The following is a 22,288-nucleotide window of genomic DNA, read 5'->3' as shown; positions in this document are numbered from 1 at the left end:
TCTTCTTTACATCAGCCTGCAGTCTGAGGATCTCAGAATCTTTTTGTTTAGTAATTACTTGTATCTCATTTTCATACTTCTTACTGACAATTTCTCTTACTTGCTCAACTTCTTTCAGTTTTTCTTGATGCAACTTGGTTTTTAAATCGCCCAGGGCAACTGTGTATTTTCGTTTTTCGGCATCTTTTACATGTTTTACCTCCGCGACTTTTTGACGCTGTAAAACTCGAACTTTGCTTTTCTCCGCTTCAAGAGCAGATCTCAAATCTTCATCATTACATGAATTAGCCATGGCCTCAAGGTTTGTTTTTCTTTTGGACATTGTTGATTATGCTTGAATTGAAGTCTTAGTTAAAATATGGGTCGAACCCCATGGACAACAAAATGTATCCACAAGGAGTAGTCTGAAAATAGAAGTGAATGTGCAATGTAATGAATTTGATGTTTTGTTGTGCTTAAAACTATGGGTTGAGGGACACCATGCCTACTTGGTGAAATGCTTGACAATCTGACAATTTCACAACATGAACCACCATGAACTTGAAAACTCACCACAATCATAGAGCATGTCATGAGTTTGTGATGTGTGTTTCCTATGACAGTGCTAAACAATAAACCCATTCTGGCAGTGCTCTGACAGAAAAATATGAATTCCAGAATTTTAAGTCAAATCAACTATAAGCCGGCACCGGGTAGGCTAGTCAGTAACCTGACTGTGGTTTAGTTTCACGATTGGATATTTTCACAAACCACATTGGTATAAGCCCATCCGATTATAAAGAGCTTACCACCAACGATTAGGTAGGCCTAACTAACTACGGGTAGGCCTACATCAATTTTTTTCATTATGAAATAAACTTCTAAAGCTCTAAACTTTTTTTATTATGAATGTAGGCTACGTGTTCAAGTACCTGTAATAATCAATGTTTAATTAGCCTAACAGTTAATTTCAATAGTGTTTAATTAGTCAATTTGAATAGTTTGTAATTACCAAAGATTTGTAGCCTATGAATATGTTATCCATTTCCAGTCACTTGCTCGATGAGAAATGTTAAAAAAAAACTTACTTAATCCAGTGACTTAATCATTTGAAAATGAGATTTATTTACGCTTTTATGGCCATTCAAACTACGTACGGTACCTCCACTATTTAAGAAACTTCTAGAATACTCACCCTAATATCTCCTTGTGTCGAAACCTAAAGCATCTGGGCGAAAAATCACCAGGAGCTCACGCACCACGCTAGCTCCTCTCGCAGCCTCAGCAGCAACTGATAGTCATCTGAGTGTTTCAGCGTACATCAGCCGCTGCACTCATCAGTCTATCTCTGCACGCGCGCGCTGACAAATCCTGTGTGAAGAAAGTGCAAGATCGTGAACTATACAAATAAACTTAATCTATCAAAATCAGTGTTCAACACTCCCACCACGAGGACATTTTTAGAATACAACATCCGTATCATGCATGGTTTGCGATTTTACATCGTTAACGTAATTATTAAAATATGTTTAAAAAATAAAAGTTTATAAATATTGGTTTTGATTTCATCTTTAGGCCTGGGAATAATCTTCAAGAATCGTGTAACTGCGAATAATTCGATATATCAAATCATTAGCCGAGAAAACTGGACATGTTTATATTACTATTCTATAAAACAAATAAAATGCTTGTCGACAATGATTAATTACAAATGATATAATATCTACGAGAATAACTTTCAATAATCGTCTAACACCAAGATATAAATTAAATGCTATTTTCAGAAGAAATTTTTATATTCAAACGGAGCACATGTTCGCCCATGGCAGCACTAGACGGTGGCAGTCTGCAAATTTGCGGGCTGTCCTATAAATAATGTACGTGGGATTGGAGATCTCACAATAGGCATATATACATATAAGCTTACATTATCCATTGTAGAAAGCCCAATTAACGTCGTGAATCTAATTAGTGGAAATACAACAATAATGTGTATATCGCTCTAAATCGATGTATACCGGGTACATCATTAAGAAGCACGTCGGCACGGTGGCAGTGTCTGGGAGGCAATATATAATCTGGAACGGTGCTAAATGAACATGGTAAGTTTAAAACACAAAAAAACGTATCATGATGATATCCGTTTCCTTGTCTTGCTGCAAGATTCGGACCTGTGTTTTATCAATATACGATTAGTAATAGTTCAGTATATTTTCCCAGGCGCTCAGTGATGATGAATTCAAAGCCATAGAAAAGACATGGTCTTTGGTTGCAACTGATTTACAAACTCATGGAATTGCCTTTTTCACTAGGTAAGGAGAGATGTAGGTACATTGCGTCTCATCAGAAACTTCCGATTTTATATTAGGCATCAAATTCTTAAATTTTGATAAAGTCGTAGTCAAGAAAGCAGGAAGACAAATTAATCTAGCTTCGAAGAAGGCGCCTCTCGTGCGGTACGCTAAAGAATTTTATAACTTGTCACTCTTTGGTGAATCATTGGTTTTTTTAAATTATTAGCGTTTTGAAATAGGGTGAATTGACTGGATGGAACTTGTACATAGTGGATACGTAGGCCATTATTGTTCTTGTCACGTTCTTCATATTTTCAAGGTTTTTCAACCAGCACCCAGAAAATAAAGAATTCTTTCCTTATGTTCGCGATGTGGACAATGAAGAGTTACATAACTCAGAGGCAATGAACCGCCAGGCTCTCAACGTAATGAAAGCTGTGAACGGTCTGATGGGGATACTTTCCGATGTAAATGCTGTTCTCGATGAGCTAGCGGTTGTTGCTGAACTTCATAAAGGATTAGGAATTCCCGCTGAACTTTTTAAGGTCATTTTCATTATATTAGTGGATTTTACTGGAGCTCCTTCTCTATATTCTATCAAAATTCGTAGACTGATTTCTATTTTCAGACGTTTAAGATACCATTCTTAGAAACTTTGGAATCCGGACTAGGTGAAGAATTTACGGAAGATGCAATGAATGGCTATACAAAAATATGTGATCTTGTAATCGAAACTGTGATAAGCAAATACTGACATATTGATAAATGGATTATTGTAATGCGACTTTCGAAAGTGAATTTTAATTGATAGTTTCAATTTAATTTCAACGAAGCAATGACCTGAATATGCCACACCGATTGACATTTGGGTAAAATTGAGGGGATGTTATTGATAAGCTAATGGATCTCTTATCGGTTGTAAAATTGCTTTATAATTTTTATGGCTTCGTGTTTTTTTTTCTGTATAAATATCGCATTTCACATGAAGCTTTTCAATATACCAAATATGGCGAATCTTAGAGCAAAACATCTGATATCTTTGATGGTAGTAAGTTTATGGGTTCAGGTAAAAGACCAATGTTGATATGATTCAATTTTTTGTTATCTACATCGTATTATACAATTCATGAATACCGGTACATTGTTTTAGGAGAAAATAAAATCCATACCACATAGATATGCAAGTTTATGTTGAATTGTTCTTCGTGCTGTGGACCAAGAATATAGATTAAACTTAAATGGTTTTATTTCAGGTCAATGGACATCCAATAAGTGGTAAGACACTTATGTTTAGAAATATATTGAATTATTAGCTTTTACTTCTATCACAAATAACTAAATGATTCTTTCAGATCGATTAGCAAATCCAGAGGAACTTGGAGGTAAAGCACAATTCATTTATTAAATAATAAATCAAAAGCAATTTCATAAAACCGAAGCAGCTCAATATCAATGTTCCATTCGACCATCGTTTTTTCAGAATATTTTGAGGGTGATATAGTGTTTAATGTAAGAAATATAAACATTCGGTTTTTCTCGTGAAATCAATCTTGGCTGGCATTCTCATCAAATATTTATTTACAGAGCCGCAACGCCATCCTGAAAGAGTCAAGATTATGGAACAATGGCATCGTTCCATATGTTTTAGATAGTTCGATCTGTAGGTATTAGGTTTAGGGCATTTTAGTTCACTCACTGGAACTATTTTAAAATGACAAAAATTAGTTTGATCATTTGCAGCTGCATCTCAAGCCAAAATATTTGCAACAGCGGTAGCGGAATATCAAAAATCTACTTGTATACGATGGATAATAAGGACAAATCAGGCTTCCTACGTGCGAATTTTCAAAGGAAATGGGTAAATCTTTATTTGTTTATCTTCCGACAAACAATGAACGGTTTTTAAAACTAATCAATCTATTTAAATTTCAAAATGAAGGTGTTATTCTTACGTTGGCCGTCTAAGAGAGAGTAGTTCGCAGAAGTTGTCATTGTCCTCCGGTTGCTGGCGTTTGGGAACAGTTATACACGAAATGATGCACGCTATCGGTTTTTACCACGAACAAAGTCGCTACGACCGAGATGATAATGTCGACGTTTTATTCGAAAACATTCGAGATGGTAAAACGTAATTGATTTTCATGGAAACCTTTCGTTTAAAAACCGTTTAACGTCTCATTTGATCTCTAACAGGAAAATCAAGGAACTTCAAAAAATATTCAAACACGACGATTCAGCATCTGGACACCCGGTATGACTATGGAAGTATCATGCATTACAGCAAATATGCGTTCTCTAAGAACGGAAAACCGACCATGCAGCCAAAAGACAAAAGTGCTTCTATCGGACAGAGAAGAGGATTCTCTCAGAACGATATCCTTAAAATAAATAGACTCTATAAATGTCAGTAAGACAGCAATTTTGAAGAATTAAATGAAATATCATCCTTCAATGAATGCCGTTCATATTGTTCATATTTATTTGGACGAAACCGTTTGTCGGTTCGCAATAAGGGTTCTCATTCCATGAAAAGATTATCTGATAGCTGTTGTCACATTGACCACATTTCATAATCTCGAGAAAGTTTACTTCTAAAGCTATTTGGCCATTCACAGTCCGATGGTTATTCGAAGCCGTTACGAAAACAATCATAAACAGCAAACCTCACCTTACTCGGATACACTGGGGCCGGCTAAGTCGGTCCGAGGTAAACGCAGTCCGAGTTAAGGATAGGAATATACGTTGATAAATGATTTTGTTAGCCAAAATCCAAATTGGCCATGTTTAAGTATGGCGAGGTTTACTGCAATAAGCCTTTTTACAGTTTCCAGGCGCCTTTTTTTTGGGTACCCACCGGGTCCGCATTGTTGAATTATTTGTCCCTATTTTTCCCCGTTTAATTTTTTTATTTCGTTCATATCTCTGGATTGGATAAAGATAGAAACAAAGTAAAAATATCGATGAACTCGGCTGATAATAAACTTTTTTTTATATCACTCATTTATTAAGTTAATGCAACAATGCGCACTGGTGAAGTTATAAACATTGATATCGTCTTCCCGATAATTTAACTTGAATTATTGCTCATCTCATTCAAAAGTTCGTAATTCTTACAAAATTTAATCTACATTTTTGAAGTTTTCAGGATCAATAGCCATCTATATGTGGTCCTATATACCTTTTACCGTTTTCAATTATCCGTATTATTTTTTAAGTAGTTGCGAGTCAAACTTCCAAAACACGTTTTCTAGAGTATCATGTTTGCATATTTATATCAAGAAATTTGACAATTCAACCGGTCCTACTTTGTTAAAATCAAAATTTTCAGTAACTATGGAAACAAGGGCACCTAGTTATTTGAAAAAATGGTAAATAGAGATATATTTCTAGTAACACAGGGACAGAATACGGGTTTGGAGGGTCGGTAGTCCGGACCCCCGCTCCTTCCCATTAAGGTTACCATCTTTGTCAAGACAGTGATCGCATAAAACCTACAAATCTAACACTCATCCTCTTGCAAATTAAATTGTTTTGGATGTATTTGTTTCAACATCGAGGAGCACCCTACTCGCAGCCTTAATATACGGAAAATGTCCTTATTTTTGGACCCCTCTCCCAATCATCTAAGATAGTCAAAAAGGTCGAAATAAGTCTTCTAGTGTCAGGCATTTAAGTTTCATTGATCTCCCGTCAATATTATATTGTTTCACAGTATATTGCATCAATAAAATACGGCGGTTGGCTGGTGATTCTCGAGCCAGTTGTTCAAAAGTCAACCATCAGAAATACCATGGTGTAATGGCGAGCACTCGGTCCTCGGTTAAATACCGGTACCCGATTTACATTTTTGAATTTTCAGCAGCAGCTCCACGCAAATGGAGGCAGCCATGGCTGTGTCAAACTTGACGCTTGCAAACCGTTGGATCGGGTTTGCTTTTTTGCGAATGTTCGATGTTCGATCTTTATTACTGATCGTGACACGAGCTGGAAGGTGTTTCAAATTGAATTTGAATATATTAGGCTTAGTCGATTGTGTTGGAAAGATTGGAACTTTGGAATATATTAGTATATATTGAGGAACATAACATTCGTTTACTTTCTGTCAAAATTGATCTCATGCGTTTGATAGTTGTTTTGAGATTTGGCACATTCTCAAGGTCTGTATTCAAGGTCTGTATTAGCCCACTTCACGTAAGTAGCCATGTAAAATTGCGACGGCAATACGACGCAGCATTGAGACTGTGGTTCTCATACATGTGCCACATAATGTCTGACTTTCACATTTGCAATCGTATACCCGTACGTGCAGTTTTGGAATCGAATGAAACACGTTGGACAAAATGATAATTTCTGTTGTGAACCTAGATAGTTGGTTAAAGCAACACCTGGGTTATTTCGTTTATTTTGACAAATCCTAGAGAATATATATCTTTAATTACCATTTTTCAAAAACCTAGGTGCCCTTATTTCCATGGTTACTTAAAAAATTGATTTTCAACAAAGTAGGGACCGGTGAAATTGTGAAATTTCCTGATATATGCACGCAGGGGACCGGGGAAAACGTGTTTTGGAAGTTTGACTCGCAACTACTTAAAAACTAATACGGATAATTGAAAACGGTAAAAGGTATATAGAACCACATATAGATGGCTATTGATCCTTAAAACTTCAAAGATGTAGATTAAATTTTGTAAGAATTACGAACTTTTGAATGAGATGAGCAATAATTCAAGTTGAATTATCGGGAAGACGATATCAATGTTTATAACTTCACCAGTGCGCATTGTTGCATTAACTTAACAAATGAGTGATATCATAAAAAAGTTTATTATCAGCCGAGTTCATCGATATTTTTACTTTGTTTCTATCTTAATCAAATCCAGAGATATGAACGAAATAAAGAAATTAAACCGGAGAAAAATAGGGACAAAAAATTCAACAATGCGGACCAGGCGGGTACCCAAAAAAATGGCGCCTGGAAACTGTAAAAGGGCTTATTGTAAAATTCTTGTTCGAACATATTTACTGATAATTAGTCCAACATAATCCCACTACATAAATTATATACATATATGTATCAGAAATAAGAAATGGAATGGTAGCAATAACCGGTTTTAAAATCTTAAAGCTTCATGATCGAAATACTGGACCACAATTCATCGATGGCAACAAAACCGTGATTATTGTTATGATTATTGTTATGTTATGATTTAAACATTGATGACCACATGACTACGATTAAGACAAGAAAGCATGAAGAACAAAAAGCTTCACAAGAAACAAGATATTCCAATGTTACAGACATCAAATTTGATAGTTAATTGGCAGTTTTTACCTAATATTCCATTGGCGATTATTTACTCTTTTCTGAGTGACATCGATCGCGTAAATACCGCGTGTGTTTGCAAAAGATGGAAATTTTGTATGGAAAACCCATGCCTTTGGAGGAAAAGAAAATTTGTATTTGGTGCGACTGGAGTTTGCGACAAAGCACTTTTGTTTGCAGTAAGATACGGATCATATTTACGCGAAATGGAAATAGTGTGCCGGACACCAACATACCTAACCTGCAAGCGTGTGCAGCAATGTCTGACAACATTCTTCGGTACTCTTTATGGGAAGGTGAAATTGAAAAGATTCCAAGCAAAAGAACTACAAGTGGAAAAGTTCTGGCGATACGATCTCACTAGATCAAAGCTCATTGTCTCCTTGAATCGATTTTTGCGGGGACAGAAAAGTTTGAGGTATTTTGATATGAGATCATCGACATTCATTATCTCAGATGGAATTAAGATTCTAGAATCTATTGGCTACCACAGTGGACATTCTTTAACACATCTGAACATCACCGACTTTTTCCATTCGCGCTTGACAATTTTTAGAATTTCTAAATTCAACGACACGATGAAACACTTCAAAAATCTACAACATATTTCTATGAATTACAATTGTTTGAGCGAATCCGTGTTGGAAACTCTCGCAAATAATTGTTCATGTCTATCGACAATGGAGATAAAAGTTCATAGGAATGATCCTCACGACCATCGTTTGACTGGTGCAGCTTGGAAAAATCTGACGAAATGTTGCCCCGAGTTTATGGTCCAATTCGATTTTGCTAGCACGTGCAAATACCACATGTTAACAGGGATACTGGTGCCTGAGATTCCATTAACAGAATTACAAATACGGTCAGGATTTGAATCGGAAGATGAATGGCATATTCCACAATCAATACATCATATATCAGATTCATTTTCGGACTCATTAGGTACATTTTTTCTCAGTAATTTGAATATCTAGTTTGCAAAAATTCTTGTACAATATTCAGAGTCATTGCCTTCTGGGAGGTCTGAACAATAAGCAACGCTTCATTTTTCAGAAAACCTGAAATTAGACATTGACAACTCAGACCAACTTTTTGACATGGCACTATTAGACCTTGTAAGTAAATGCAGGAAACTGAAAAATCTGGTGGTTGATGCCACTTTCTGTATTCCGACCATCGAGGAAATATGTCAGCTGCAAGAAGACGGAAAAATAAGTAAGCGCTTCTAAACATTTTAATGTTGCAGGTCACTAGATTTCATGAACGTTTTCAGTTTTGATTTTAGATTTCATTTCATTTGGATTGATATGTTTTTAACACACAGATCTAAAGAAGTTCTATGCAACTTGCTGCAGCGCAACTGAAATCGATTGGGCTGAACTTCTTTACGTCGAAACACGTTACAAACCTATGTTGAACAATCAGGGCGTCGACTTTCGATTTTCGACCGATATGATCGTCGATCCGATTTCCTACAGTATTGAATAACATCTCAGATTTTTATCAATGCATTAGTAGTTTGTTTGAAAAATTTAGTGTAATGGCATTGTGAATTTTAATGAAATGAATAAAGAAATAGATATAGCAAACTGTGAATTATTTCATTTTGTCGATTGACCAGGTTTATAACAAAATGTCTATATACTTAGGACAACGATACCATCTGCTCGCACTAGCTATCTAAATCATAATATCGTATTATGAAGTTAAAACATCTGTTTTTTGTTTTCTGTATACGCTGTCCCATCTCGAATGCTCGTCTTTGAAGGTAAGAAATACCGTTTTCAGAAACTAGATACATTTTTAAAAGAAACATGTTGTATTTTACATTTTCAAAGAGACTAATCAATTTCGATACACAGATCTGCTTTACAGAAAATGGGATACCTAATTTTGAATTTAGCCGTTGTCTTGCTATCGCTTACATCAGTAACTTATTGCTCTCGCCGTAAGTAAAACAAGTTTGACATTGTGATTGAGCGTGGCTACGTTCAATGAGTTTATATTGTAACCAATAAGTCCACCAGGGATCGAAAAATTCCATCTCCCGAGTCTCATATCCTGAGTTGCTAGATTGAGAGACTTGTTTAATTTGAATTTGATGATATTCATGAAATAAGATTCATTCTTCACAGGTGGTTCCGATGTCTTCTATTTTTGCAGCTTACATAGATCTTGTAATCATTATTGAAGCATCCGACGATGTCTCTCCCGATGAATTCAAGTCGCATAAACTAATAACAATGAAAATAGTGGACGAGGCACCGATTAACGTTGCGAATAGTTTTCAGATTGCCGTCATCACATATTCCAGTATCGCTAGGGTTGCTGCTTATCTGAACGACCACCAGAAAGCGGCCGATCTGAAAGCAGTAATTTCTGGATTAAACTATGACGGCCAACAGTCATATACAGCCTTGGCAACTCAGTTGGCAAATGATGAAGTGTTGAAGAGCAAAGGACGGCGTCCATTCGCATCAAAAGTAGTGATTCTCATCGGAAATGGCGAAACGAGATTTTCAAAAGACACAGTTGATTCTCTAGCAGCCCTTCGAGCATCTGAAACCCGCGTCTACCGACTAGAATATGGAAAAGAGCGGAATTTTGTTAGCTTCTTTATATCGTCAGAGAAGCGTTTACAATTACCTTTAGTTATAACCGAGCAGTCGGCGACAGCGGTGGCAAAATCTGTTGTGGATCTTATCAAAAAAGGTAATCGTAAATCAACATGAAGCCTAAAACTATTTTGATAATGTAGGTGAAACGTAACAGAATTTACTATATATAATTGCTTGATTTTAGATAATACTTGCGCTTATGGGTTTCGTTTGGTTGGTCCAGGATGTATAGGTGTGTAGAGCTTAAATTATTGAACTATATATAAATGTATTTCATCGACCTTTTTTATACTTGGATGATCTTGTCGCTAATGTACATTCTAGATTCAAATGAGTGTCGAGACAGCAATCCATGCTTCAACGGAGGTGATTGTGTCAACATGCCCAGATTCGCTAAATGTGTTTGTCCAAATGGATTTTTAGAAAATAATGGCGAGTGCAGACGTAAGGCAACACAAAAGAAGCAGACTTTTCTTCTAACATTTTTATAAGATATTTCTAAATCAATTCTCGGTTTTGAAATGAAGAAACAGTTAACGAAAATAAGTGTTTATCTGTTTCAGTGGCTTCACGCTTGGACGTTGCGATAGTTTTGGATACCTCAAATTACATCTATAAGACAGAATGGCAGAAGTATCACGAAATGGTTGAATACGCATTGCGGCAGTTTTTTATCCACCCCGACTATGTCATGGTTTCACTCATAACATATGCCGACAAGGTCAATCATGGACTGTGGCTGAATACGTGTTACAATTCTAAATGCGTCCAAAGAGTGTCCGATGCTTTATCTTGGACTGGTGGACAGCCGAACACTCATCTAGCGTTGAATTATGCAACCAAACAACTAGAATCAGAGTATGGTGGTCGAATCAATACGAAAAAGGTAGTTCTTTACTTCGGAAGCGGAAGAAGCACTAAGCCATATGAAACAGGGATAGCTCTGTACGAGTTAAGTGAAAGGAAAATACGCGTGTACGCAGTCGCACCGGGTTCTGATGGGTCACGTGGACATTTGTCCACATCGCTACCAGAAACGTCTCGCTATTTAATGAGCAACATAATAAGTGTTCAAGACATCAGCACTACTACTGAAATTCTCATTCGAAAAATAGCCAAAGGTAAAGCTTGGAAGTTAGTAATTGTAATCGTTCCGGATGTTTGTTTGACAACACCGTAGAATTTTTGTTCATTTCCAGATGTAAAAGAATGTGACTATGGACTCCACTGGGTTGAAGATAAGTCAAAGTGTGTTGGTATGTAATCAGATTTCATATTATAGATCATACACAATGATATGTGATTTCATCTCCGAAAACTAAATGAAAACTCTACATCTGTTTTAGATATTGATGAATGTTTGAATGCTAAACCTTGTCTAAACTACGGTCATTGCTCGAATAGACGAGGGCGACACCACTGTCACTGTGAAAAAGCCGATCAAAGATGCGTGGGTAATTGGAAACTATGGTGGCCGTTTCAGGCCATATAATGAAATACGACTCTCAATCTCCATTTAATGTAACGTCTCTTTAAAACGAAAAGTGTGTTTTTTCTTATGAGCCATATCAACAGAATATACAGGATACTACCATAAGTATATTGGAGTTCTTGTGTATGTCCTCCTGACGATTATCTCTAATGATAGTCTAAGCTGTCGTGTCTTTGCATTCAATTATTTTGATGTACATGTATTTCGTAGATAGTAGATTTACTATCAGACTTTTGTAAGCTGGATTTACAATTTCAGGTATGGCGCATATTGACGTAGCGATCATTCTCGACAGGTCGGCATCAATGCCAAATACGAAAGGCGAGTGGAAAGTGGCTTACAAAGTTACAAAAGCCGTTGTTGAACGATTTTTTATCCACCCGAAATTTATACGCGTCGCCGTCGTCGCCTACGACGATGAAGTCTACGTTGCCAGCTATTTGAATACCTGTTCAAACACTGACTGTATTATATCGGCCATGGATTCACAGCAGTGGTCCAAGACAACAAAACAACCAAAGTTATGGAAGGTCCTGGATTTCGTTCATAAAAGGGTCCTGCAAGGACCCGGTGGACGGAATGACCGTAACGATGTTATAATCTACATAGGTCAGGGGAAACATAGCAATAATGAAAAAGCGATCACAGCTCTGCAACATATCTTGTTCGATGAGATAAGAGTTTATTCAATTACATACAACCCTCCGAACGAATTCATTTCTCAAGTAGTCAACAATGCCAGCCAACTGGTCATGCCACCAACCCCTTCGAATGACAAGGAAATTGATAATACTATCAGGACAATTGTCTGGCAGGTGGTGGAAGGTGAATAAGCAAGTTTCGCTTCAGTAAAAACCATAAATGGTGAATTACGATTGCTATTGATAAATCTACATTCTTTATTTTAGACGCATTCTGTAAAAAAGGATACTTCCTTCCCTTTAAACACAACAATGCTTGCACAGGTGAATGTCTTCAACAATAACATCAATGATCCACGAACAATGATTGACGAAAAATTCAATCGTAACCAATAATTTTGTTTTGATCATTCATAGATATAGATGAATGTTCGGAAATAAAGAATCCATGTTTGTACGGAGGAACTTGCGTGAATACTGATGGCGGTCACTTGTGTCCGTGTCCATTCAATTCAATTAATTGCGTGGGTGAGTCTACTCGAAGGTTCAAAATTATGATTTGTAGAATATCGAATCGAATTCAACGATTCTTATCTTCCCGGTAATTTCATAATGAAGTAAAATTTCCTTGGAATTACAGAAGTAGCCCAAGTTGACGTGGCGATATATATGGATTTGTCAAATGGAACAAGTCAGACAGAATTTTCGAAACTCGTCATTCTTCTGAAGCAAATAGTTCTTCGATTAGCTGCACATCCTCGTTACGTGCGCATATCAGTATCCGGTGTCAATGATAATGTTACTCAAATAGTTACCTTCGATAAATACACGAACTCGCACGAAATCGCACAAGCTATCGATAATGCTGGTTGGCAATGGACAAACAACAGCGCACGTTTTTGCAAAGCTTTCGAGGATGCCGATATCCTTCTTCTTGGACCGACAACGCGTTTCGGTGTACCCAAAGCAGTTGTCGCGCTGACAAGCGGTGAAACTACTGACAGACTGGTGACTCATGGGCATTATATGAGACTGTTTTTGGATAAAATACGCGTGTATGCGGTATCCTTGGGCGGTGTACACGATTTCATAAACACTATACTACCACCTGGACAGGGTATCAAACTTGGTACATCGGGACTTAAAACAAAGCACTTCGATGCTTATGCTCTCCAACTTTCAAGACGAGTAGTCGATGGTAGGAATCCAGTAAATTTGTCCCAATTTTATTGATTTGTATAAGAAAATCAACAATCTTTCTTGAATTTCCAGATTCCCATTGCCAATTTGGATATCACAGTGTGGCGGGCAAATGTGTTGGTACGAAGTGTATTTCATCCCAGCCCCGAAAACACAATTAGAAGTCTTCGCGTATATAAATTTAATAACCATTTTCTTTAAAGATGTGGATGAGTGTGGTGCAAAAAATCCTTGTGTGAACGGTGGCGAATGTAAAAATCTTGGAGGCACTTTTGCTTGCCCTTGTAAGAGTAAAGATATCACTTGTCATGGTATGTTCGCTAAATCATGAGCATTTAAAGAATAGATGTTTTGACCGCAAAGGCATTTGATCTAATACATCTAATTTCATATTAGAAATGGCTGTTGCCGATGTGGTGGTACTTCTAGATGGTTCAAACGCTGTTAACGAAAAAGACTTTCCACAAATGTTGAGGTTATTCCAACAAGTTGTAAAACGATTCTTTATACATCCACATTACATCCACATAGCAGTAGCTATATATTCTGACCAGGTGACAAGTCCAGTTGGATTTGCCGATTGCGATGATACACAGTGCGTTCTCGATGCAACTAAAACTTGGTCCTGGCGAAATGGAAAGCCTGTTGTACATGAGGCTATTAACTATGCTAGGAATAAACTGTTTAGGACAGATCCTCGTCCTTCAGTAGCGACCAAGTCATTGGTACTTATTGGAACGGGTGTAGCAACGGAAAGGGTTCCAACCCTAGACGCAATAACAGATTTGGCAAAGGATGAAATACGACTTTATGCGCTTGTATATCAGGTTGAAGATGACGTTGTCGAAAAGGTCATACCTGACCAACACTTGATCTATATACCTCATATATTTAACAGTAACACATCAATTGAGGTTATAGCAGCAGAGGTTACAGCTTATTTGACAGCAGGTATGCATTTTGCCGTCTTTCAATCGTGTTTTTTTAGAATCAGATTTATCCTTAATGTATTTACAGATATCCAGTGCCATTTCGGATACTTTAATTTCAAGGGACGATGTAATGGTAAGCTTTTTCAAATTGATTCAAATCATCAACCGTAAGCGAATCGTTAGGTCGGTTCACTAAGGATACAGTATATACCTTTTCTTGCAGATGTGGATGAATGCCTCAACACAGAGCAATGTTACGATGGTACCAAATGTGTGAACAAAGCCGGTTCATATAATTGCCAATAAAATAAGAATAAGCTACAAAATTATATCTAAACATTCATATATTGCTCAGCAGATTTTCTTCAATCATGTTTTTGTTAACCCGGCAATAGCCAGTATAATGTAGAAACGCTTATTACGGTGATGGTGATCCGAAAAGTATTAAATCCGACATCAAGACGCGACCTACGCTTTCACTGTAGGTTAAGCTGTGTTTTGATATATGCGCACTGTAATTTGTTTTTACATCAGGTAGTTTTTGACGTGCTTTAAGATACGTCTCATCCACAAAATACGTGCATCCCCATGAGGAAAGTACGTACATTTTTTTCTACCCCACTCCCCCTAATGTACATTACATAGTAAACTAAAATGATGACAGACTTTTTTCAAAAGGCCCTATCTATTGACCAAAATATAGAGCTGTCAGATTCCCTGCCAGATAGTCGCGTATAAACGATTCAACAATATCTTTCGAAAGATTTTCTTTATCGCAAACGTACATTCTCCTATCAGGAACGCTTACAATGACGAGTGATGGGTGATCCTGTTTATGCCCTATGAATTCCTTAAAATCTTGGGCTATGCCCTTGCCCTAAAAACAAAAATAGTGAACAACAAATGAAACTCATGTACAAATGTTATATTGCATCATAGTGCGCTCATGTGGGTAGGAATTATGGAATATATACTCACGGTTGCATATAGGAAATACAGCTCTTGTTCATCACCCTTCGCAAGTTGCTCACGGGCAATGTCCTTCATTGCGGCCTTGGCTTGACCGATACCATCATCAGTCCCATCTGGAAAATATCATCATCGATTTCATTCATCAATAGTGATTTTTACAAATGATAGAATCAACCGAGCATAAGAAAGCGTCGACGTCTTTACCAGTGAAATATACAACGCAAGTTTCATTGTTTACAGTATTTGCAGCCGCTGAGCTATCCAGTGGTTCAATCGGTTGCGGGCGCCAAGGGAATAACTGTAAAGTAAACAAGTTACGGAGAATTTATCAAATATGAAACAAAATCCGACGGCTTGGAAGAGAATATCAGTCGATTGTGCTTATATCACTCATATCATTCTACGTGCCTTGGCCTCGGGATCATAGTCGACCATTGATCTACCAGATTCTGTTATAACTTTATCATTTTCATCAAGGACGATCAGAGATGGAATACCTTGAAAGTTTCAGTGAAAGAAAACGATTATTTTGCATATGTGAATATATTTTCCAAAATTCATAAAATTTCGTCGAGTCCATCGAAACAGCTGCGTACTGATTAGATAAGATAATCTGACCATTTGTATGTTTCGTGTCCAGAACAACTATAGATTGATGATGTCATCTTATAGATAATGATATAATGATAGTGACAAATCAACTATCATGGTGCATCGGAGTAATGAAGATATGAACCTAGAATAAAATTTCAACTTTCAGATATAGTAATCTATGGTACAGCAGATCATTCCCAGTGTTATTCTATCAGTATACACTATTTCATTGTCGGGTCAATAAACACGATTTAAGCAAGATGTTCATAATTCATTTAGGATTCGGTTTTCTTGTTTTAGAAAATTATCGTTTTCCAACAACTTGTAGAAACATGAGACTAAAACATTAACTTACATACCACTGATTTCAAACAATGATTCCAATTGACCGATTCTCCCGTCACCGAACGGAATAGCGAGCCAGGGCATGGTCGAAAGATATTCTTTAAATGAATCGTCGTCGCGATCACTAGTTATGAATATGACCTCGAAATTATCGTTTGTTTTCTTCAATTTGTTGTAGAAAGTAACCAGATTGGGGGTAAATGCCTTACACGGTGGACACTAAAAATAATCATGAGACCGTGTGCATAAGTATAAATTATGAACGTATTATACCTCTACTCAACAAATTGGTTGATCCATACCCAATGCGCTGAAAAATAAAGTAGCTTGACTTTGCCTTTAATAGAAGTACTTTCGACGGATGTTTTATCGCTTTTTATGAGATTCCCTTTAATTAATCCACTATAAGTTGGGGGCTTCCATGGATAAAGTTTTCCTTGAGGATCATCAAAAACTATGGACCGTGCACTTGTATTTATCACTGATCCATCTGCACCGTTAAATAATATCAAAGCAGGAATACCGGTCACCTTGAACTTGCGACTCAGTGTGTCCTATAAAAAGATTTAAGTAAGTTTATATAAGATAAAAAGGTATCATTTTATTTGAATAATTTTCGTCTGGACTCCGGACAATTTTGACGTACTACGGTATATACCACGCTTGGAATTGACGTTCATATACATATATACGTACCTTTGTTTGGCGGCATTCATATCGCAACGCAAGCCAGGGCATGGTTGAATAATAGCTTTTAAAATCATTCTCATTCCTATCTGAGCTGACAAATATTATTTCGAACTGTTTATCCGGCTTGTCTTTTTTAAACATCTGGTGGAACGCAGCCAATGCTGGGGTGAATTTCCTACAAGGCGGGCACCAATGTGCTGAGAAATACAGTCCAAATACCGTCCCTTCTCCCACAAATGCGGCAATATCAACAGCTTTTCCTGATCCGTCTATTACATTCCCTTTCAGTGCTTCTAAGACCGACATCTTTGGTTTCAGTAGCAGTCCTCTGGCGAATGAACACAATATGTTTACCAGTGTCGTCAACTATGGTGAAACAGCGTTGTTGACAGTGCCAGCGAGTATCGCTTTATCAACCAAGCGCGATTATAATCAACAAACAGTACTGCGAATCATTTACATACTATAGTATATTTGTCAGTGAAAATAACGAAGTATCCTACTCGTGCTTCTACGCTCTCTAGGATCGCGAGGGAATGCCTAGCCACGCTGTCAGGGGGGGGGGGGGGGCAAGGAGGCAAGGAGTAACTGACAACTGATAAGTAACACGTGACTCCGCGTGATCTCACAAAACATTTTATTCTCTACAAAAATAAAACTCACTTTTGACTCGGTCACAGGTTCATGGTATTTGTCGTTTGTATGTAGGTTGTTTGTATGTACGTAGTTCGTTTCTATTTTCATACGCGTCTTTTATTAAGGCTTATTATAATAACAAAACCTGAAACGTAGGTCTATATACTAGTAGTAATTTATACCAACAAAATAACAGCCTCTAAAAGTGAACCGGTTAACGGAAACGTATTTGGAACCCGGTTGAACCCAGATAGTAATGAATCATAAGAATATCTTATTATTCGTGTCATTCATTGGTTTAATATATTAAACGTACGCTACAAGTATAAACATCAAAATCACACTTTCTCATACGAATCTCCACGCATTATTTGGATCGGTTCGTCTTTACAGGCCCAACAAATCCAAAGAGATGCGAGGAATGCCATCAAACAAGGAAACAGCACAAATACTGATAGATACGCAGTTAGTCGTGGTATACACGTGAATGTTACAGTTGTTTCTTCGTCATTTTTGCCCATATACCGACCATCAAGGATAACCACAACGCGCGGATCAGTATACGGAAAATCTAGAGCTATATCACCAAGAATATATTCTGGATATTTCAGCAATCGGCCTTTTGGCAAATTGTATATTGTGCGATTCATGTAAAATCCAGTTCCAAAATCTACACGACTCACGTTTGAATTTCCCAAACTCTGAACAACAACGTAATAGTTATCACTGGCTTTGGTTTTTGCTTTGAAAATATAAGCAGACTTTCCTTCCAAAAGGAATGTATTCACGTTCACAAAAGTGTTGTTGCCCGCTGGGTTTCGTTGCCATTTATCGTAATTTTCCTGACCTTTAATGACATGTATGTCGACGTGCGAAACATTATACGATTTGCCAGTTTGTTTATATTTCGTAGCATTGAGAACCAACTCGAACGACGTACCTTGTAATAAATAAAACTTTTTCAAATATGAAAAAGGTGGCGAACTGATCTCCCGCTTCCCGACGTCGTTAAATGGCTCCGTGTAATTATCGAGTATATTTGGTAACCTGTGATAAACGTAAAGCTTGACCATATCTGGTGAATTCAGATTCACCCCCTTACAGGATATATCGTTGAACTTGTTTACTACTTCCACGGGTACCATATCCCCCGTGTGAAGAGAAACACTATATTCCCTAGTGTACACGCAGAAAAATAGAATTGACGGGGGTATCGTGGCAATCGCTAAGACCCAGAGCCAAATCGATAACACTCGCATTTTATTTGTCATCCAGCAGGGCAAAGTCATTATAGCTAATATAGCTAATGGAAGTAGGACCGGAGATGATAAACCCAATATGGCCGCTGTTCGTCTTCGACCGTATTTCGTTTCATATTTTTTCACCAGGTTTACGCTTTGGCCATCCAGTTTATGCTTGAAGGATGCGTTTATAGAGTCCAAGAAGTTACTTCCACCGAAATTGTGTTCTTCATCCCTCCGTGGAGCGTAGGATTCGGCTTGAAATGTTGTTGGTAAACTGGATGTTACTAATGAGCCGTAACTCATTTCCAGTTCAGTATTTCTCCTCTCTGGTGTTAAAGACGACGTCTCATTTCTGTCATTGGCGTTGTCCACCATTTCTGCTTTATCCATCGACATTTTCAGCAAGCGACCCTGCAAGGGCGTATAGATTTGAATTGAGGTTACGTAATAAAACAATACCCCCGATACTACTACATGCACATCGTTGAAAACGACAACTAATATCACTTACCTATTAGTATCTCGTAGAATCGTGCATATTGCGATATGAATATCCTTCTATTATTGAATCATGATAAATTCTAACCAGTTCCGTCCTTTTGACCTGGATCCAAGGTTTGCTCACTGGCAATTTAGGATAATATATATATATATATATGTATATCATGTATATCTATAGTTTATGATATAGTGTTTTAATTTTCTGCGGTTCGAGTCCTACATGTAGATAAAGAATGATTCGAGTAGCTTCATTTGTGAATAACCGGGAGATAAAATCTACCCTTTGTGCAACGAAATGTCGGGCAAAATGCTAATGATTATAAATGTTCACTTTCTGTTTCTTCTAAGAAAATGCACCGGCCGTATTGCGATCACAAAACGTGTCAACAGAGTATCAAATCACAATATCTTTTCGAGTAAGAGTTCTCGAGGGAGATTTTTCCCCATATGATTTTCCTTTCTCAACATGACCAATAAATTGCATAATTAATAACCTCGTCAGTGTCTTCTTTCGTCATAAAACCGTATACGGCGCTGACTCCCGTCCGCGAAATAAAACGACGCCCATATTTGTCGCAGTTAGTCTAAACTTTTGAATTTTGATTAAAATGTTCGTTGTAGGATTTTACTCGATGCAATTCCTATCGTGGAATCACATACATGGGAAGAGAAAGGAAGATATTTAAAGGCCGTTTTTCTGGAGTTGATTCGTCGAGTAGTTTTGGTTAAATTTAGATCAAAGTAATTGGTACCACAATTGAAGACATACCTTGTACCTCATTTTCAGAAATAGTTTTCAGAAAATGAAGCACATTTCTCACTCAGACAGTCTGTATTATCTTAATATTAGTTCATATCGCATCAATTTATATCACGACATCTAGAAGATATCACGTTCATTGGCTCAGCTAGATTCATTAATCTATCGTTTGTCGAATATCAGCTATCGTACTTGAAAAGTCTCCCGCAGTACTTGACATGAGTTATCCACTAGGATAGAACATATTTCTTAGATATTCAGGATATTTTGAACCTGAAGACGATCAATCGATATACAGCTTGTCAAATGTGTGTTTAACTTAGAATTTAATGAGCTGATTTGCGCTGAAAGTTTATACAGTTTCAGATCAATGAAACAATTATATTGTCTGAACACGACCGCTACAGTATACTATGCATAGCCTTGATTGTCGGATCAATGGTCGTGCGCTTTATAACCTTTTCATCCATCATAATTTCATATTTTATGCGACAATTTGATTATGAAGGCCTTGTATTAAAAAGTAAATTTATAGAATATTCCTACACACTCTCTTAGTGAAAAATTTACTAGAGCACTAGTGAGTGACAATTTCACTAGACTACAAGACAAGCCTTCACTGCCTTGAGCAGAACTAATTATCAAATCGTTATTTTACAGGTTTCCATATTGTAAAAGAAATAGAAGCTTATCGTGAAAAACGTGTACTTTTGGTGCTATTCGTCTACTTTTCACGTTACTCACTAGCACGGGTATATAAATCTTACCTTTTCCCTTATGGGTGTTCGGGTGTTGGGTGTTGGTTGAAATAGGTGTTTGTTCAAGGATAATGAAATGAGATCAGTCAATGTATGAAACGCTAAAAGAGGGGGTTGATAAGTAAAAGCAGATAGAGTTGGCGCTATATAACTCTTGTCGCCACACCTCCTTTTACATCTCACAAAATTACCGCCTATACGCTAGTAGTGACAACATTGGTCAGAGCTTCTAGCTAATGCATGGCTAAGGCATTCACATGCATATTACGCGGATGCTGTTGTAAAATTAGCGACATTTTGGAGCGAAGGGATCTCTTATAAGTTGGCGATTGTTGCTGTCGCATCGCGTTGTATGAAAACATCGCACGTCTGATAGTTCGACCGGTTTTTGTGTTTCTTCTTTAAAAAATTCTCTAAACTATGAAAGCACCCGTGAGACACAGGGGATTTTTTATTTTTCTGTACGTAGGGCTTTGTGTTTTAGTTCTATGCTACTCACATGACTGCAGGGATGATCCTCTTAATGGTGTTAGACGAATAGCGAAAAGTACCGGTAAGTTTGGTGGTAGTTCTTTTTTTCTAGAATTTCTTCTCTCTCGCATTAGTATAACAAGAACATAAGATTTTCTGATACGCCAAAAGTCTTTCAATGACTAATGGAATTATGATCAAATACCATTTTGACGCCGTTAGAACCTGAAACTGGAAAAAAGTAATACATCGAATCTGTCGAATCAATATGATTTCTTATTATTTGAAAAGAAATATTTAGTAAAACGTTGAATGTTAGGGAGGGTGCGACGCGCTAACATTAAATTGTCGATCAATAATGTTTCAGTTTCAAAGGCATTTGATGAAAGTAGTCGTCAATTAACAAATTTTCATTATCTTAATTATTTTCATCTCATCGCGACATTTGTAATTCTTAGCCAAAAGAACGACATTCTAGAATCGTCCTGATTTTCAATTTTTTTTTCATACGGGAAAGCTGAACATGAAATGACTATACTATATTGGCTGAAATTGGTGATATTGAAGACATACCTCTTAGATGTCACTAGAAACGCATTTCGATACATCTTAAAATTTGAACATTATCGATTGCAAGTATATTCTAACCGAAGTATGGCTTTTGAAAAAATGATTGAAGCATTCTTACACCGTAATACCGTTAAGTCGAATGCTCATAAATGTATTGATATAATATAATATAATTTATTTTCCATTTTGAATTATAATAATCGTACAAAGTAATACAAATACAAAAATTCAAGATGGAGGGAAACATGAAGAAACCTGTTAAGGT

At 37.0% G+C, this 22,288-nt stretch overlaps 6 protein-coding genes across 6 annotated transcripts; 4 read left to right on the top strand and 2 right to left on the bottom strand.

Moving 5' to 3' along the window:
* The first annotated feature begins 2,072 nt into the window (after positions 1–2,072).
* LOC141899087 (cytoglobin-like) lies at positions 2,073–3,027 on the top strand. The gene is made up of 4 exons (XM_074785240.1): positions 2,073–2,081; positions 2,200–2,291; positions 2,593–2,818; positions 2,902–3,027. The coding sequence occupies exons 1-4, from the start codon at positions 2,073–2,075 to the stop codon at positions 3,025–3,027; spliced, it is 453 nt and encodes a 150-aa protein (XP_074641341.1).
* Positions 3,028–3,279: 252 nt separating this feature from the next.
* LOC141899085 (zinc metalloproteinase nas-15-like) lies at positions 3,280–4,684 on the top strand. Its single transcript, XM_074785239.1, has 8 exons — positions 3,280–3,339; positions 3,527–3,548; positions 3,626–3,655; positions 3,754–3,782; positions 3,858–3,933; positions 4,014–4,131; positions 4,213–4,394; positions 4,467–4,684. The coding sequence occupies exons 1-8, from the start codon at positions 3,280–3,282 to the stop codon at positions 4,682–4,684; spliced, it is 735 nt and encodes a 244-aa protein (XP_074641340.1).
* A 3,121-nt stretch (positions 4,685–7,805) lies between these two features.
* On the top strand, positions 7,806–9,087 carry LOC141899084 (F-box only protein 39-like). The gene is made up of 3 exons (XM_074785238.1): positions 7,806–8,541; positions 8,653–8,814; positions 8,924–9,087. Exons 1-3 carry the CDS (start codon positions 7,806–7,808, stop codon positions 9,085–9,087), a joined length of 1,062 nt encoding a protein of 353 aa, XP_074641339.1.
* A 250-nt stretch (positions 9,088–9,337) lies between these two features.
* On the top strand, positions 9,338–14,802 carry LOC141898417 (collagen alpha-4(VI) chain-like). The gene is made up of 17 exons (XM_074784280.1): positions 9,338–9,367; positions 9,462–9,547; positions 9,763–10,311; positions 10,402–10,449; positions 10,542–10,661; positions 10,781–11,338; positions 11,417–11,473; positions 11,564–11,671; positions 11,968–12,534; positions 12,618–12,674; positions 12,768–12,878; positions 12,991–13,548; positions 13,623–13,670; positions 13,754–13,861; positions 13,947–14,501; positions 14,568–14,615; positions 14,706–14,802. Exons 2-17 carry the CDS (start codon positions 9,478–9,480, stop codon positions 14,786–14,788), a joined length of 3,645 nt encoding a protein of 1,214 aa, XP_074640381.1. The 5' UTR covers positions 9,338–9,367; positions 9,462–9,477; the 3' UTR covers positions 14,789–14,802.
* Positions 14,743–17,621, bottom strand: LOC141898429 (nucleoredoxin-like). The gene is made up of 7 exons (XM_074784298.1): positions 17,090–17,621; positions 16,696–16,947; positions 16,408–16,612; positions 15,863–15,951; positions 15,659–15,752; positions 15,461–15,567; positions 14,743–15,359 (listed from the first exon to the last, which is right to left on the bottom strand). Exons 1-7 carry the CDS (start codon positions 17,387–17,389, stop codon positions 15,168–15,170), a joined length of 1,239 nt encoding a protein of 412 aa, XP_074640399.1. The 5' UTR covers positions 17,390–17,621; the 3' UTR covers positions 14,743–15,167.
* A 6-nt stretch (positions 17,622–17,627) lies between these two features.
* Positions 17,628–19,582, bottom strand: LOC141898427 (uncharacterized). The gene is made up of 2 exons (XM_074784296.1): positions 19,475–19,582; positions 17,628–19,374 (listed from the first exon to the last, which is right to left on the bottom strand). The coding sequence occupies exon 2, from the start codon at positions 19,357–19,359 to the stop codon at positions 18,058–18,060; it is 1,302 nt and encodes a 433-aa protein (XP_074640397.1). The 5' UTR covers positions 19,360–19,374; positions 19,475–19,582; the 3' UTR covers positions 17,628–18,057.
* Between the last annotated feature and the right edge of the window lie 2,706 nt (positions 19,583–22,288).

This window comes from Tubulanus polymorphus, chromosome 2 (genome assembly GCF_964204645.1).
Source record: "Tubulanus polymorphus chromosome 2, tnTubPoly1.2, whole genome shotgun sequence".
NCBI lineage: Eukaryota > Metazoa > Nemertea > Palaeonemertea > Tubulaniformes > Tubulanidae > Tubulanus > Tubulanus polymorphus.
This window is presented reverse-complemented; position numbering and strand designations above follow the sequence as displayed.

Coding starts and splice junctions, on each gene's coding strand:
- LOC141898427 (XM_074784296.1), bottom strand. CDS start 19,359: ATGTCGATGGATAAAGCAGAAATGGTGGACAACGCCAATGACAGAAAT.
- LOC141898417 (XM_074784280.1), top strand. CDS start 9,478: ATGGGATACCTAATTTTGAATTTAGCCGTTGTCTTGCTATCGCTTACA. Junction 12,535..12,617: donor TGTCTGGCAGGTGGTGGAAG/GTGAATAAGCAA, acceptor TCTTTATTTTAG/ACGCATTCTGTAAAAAAGGA. Junction 12,879..12,990: donor CAATTCAATTAATTGCGTGG/GTGAGTCTACTC, acceptor TTGGAATTACAG/AAGTAGCCCAAGTTGACGTG.
- LOC141899087 (XM_074785240.1), top strand. Junction 2,292..2,592: donor GGAATTGCCTTTTTCACTAG/GTAAGGAGAGAT, acceptor CATATTTTCAAG/GTTTTTCAACCAGCACCCAG. Junction 2,819..2,901: donor TTCCCGCTGAACTTTTTAAG/GTCATTTTCATT, acceptor TTCTATTTTCAG/ACGTTTAAGATACCATTCTT.
- LOC141898429 (XM_074784298.1), bottom strand. CDS start 17,389: ATGTCGGTCTTAGAAGCACTGAAAGGGAATGTAATAGACGGATCAGGA. Junction 15,568..15,658: donor TTGCGTTGTATATTTCACTG/GTAAAGACGTCG, acceptor GATATTTTCCAG/ATGGGACTGATGATGGTATC. Junction 15,360..15,460: donor TGTATTTCCTATATGCAACC/GTGAGTATATAT, acceptor TTTTGTTTTTAG/GGCAAGGGCATAGCCCAAGA.
- LOC141899084 (XM_074785238.1), top strand. CDS start 7,806: ATGGAAATAGTGTGCCGGACACCAACATACCTAACCTGCAAGCGTGTG. Junction 8,542..8,652: donor TTCATTTTCGGACTCATTAG/GTACATTTTTTC, acceptor TTCATTTTTCAG/AAAACCTGAAATTAGACATT. Junction 8,815..8,923: donor GCAAGAAGACGGAAAAATAA/GTAAGCGCTTCT, acceptor TTTAACACACAG/ATCTAAAGAAGTTCTATGCA.
- LOC141899085 (XM_074785239.1), top strand. CDS start 3,280: ATGGCGAATCTTAGAGCAAAACATCTGATATCTTTGATGGTAGTAAGT. Junction 3,340..3,526: donor TAGTAAGTTTATGGGTTCAG/GTAAAAGACCAA, acceptor GTTTTATTTCAG/GTCAATGGACATCCAATAAG. Junction 3,549..3,625: donor CAATGGACATCCAATAAGTG/GTAAGACACTTA, acceptor TGATTCTTTCAG/ATCGATTAGCAAATCCAGAG.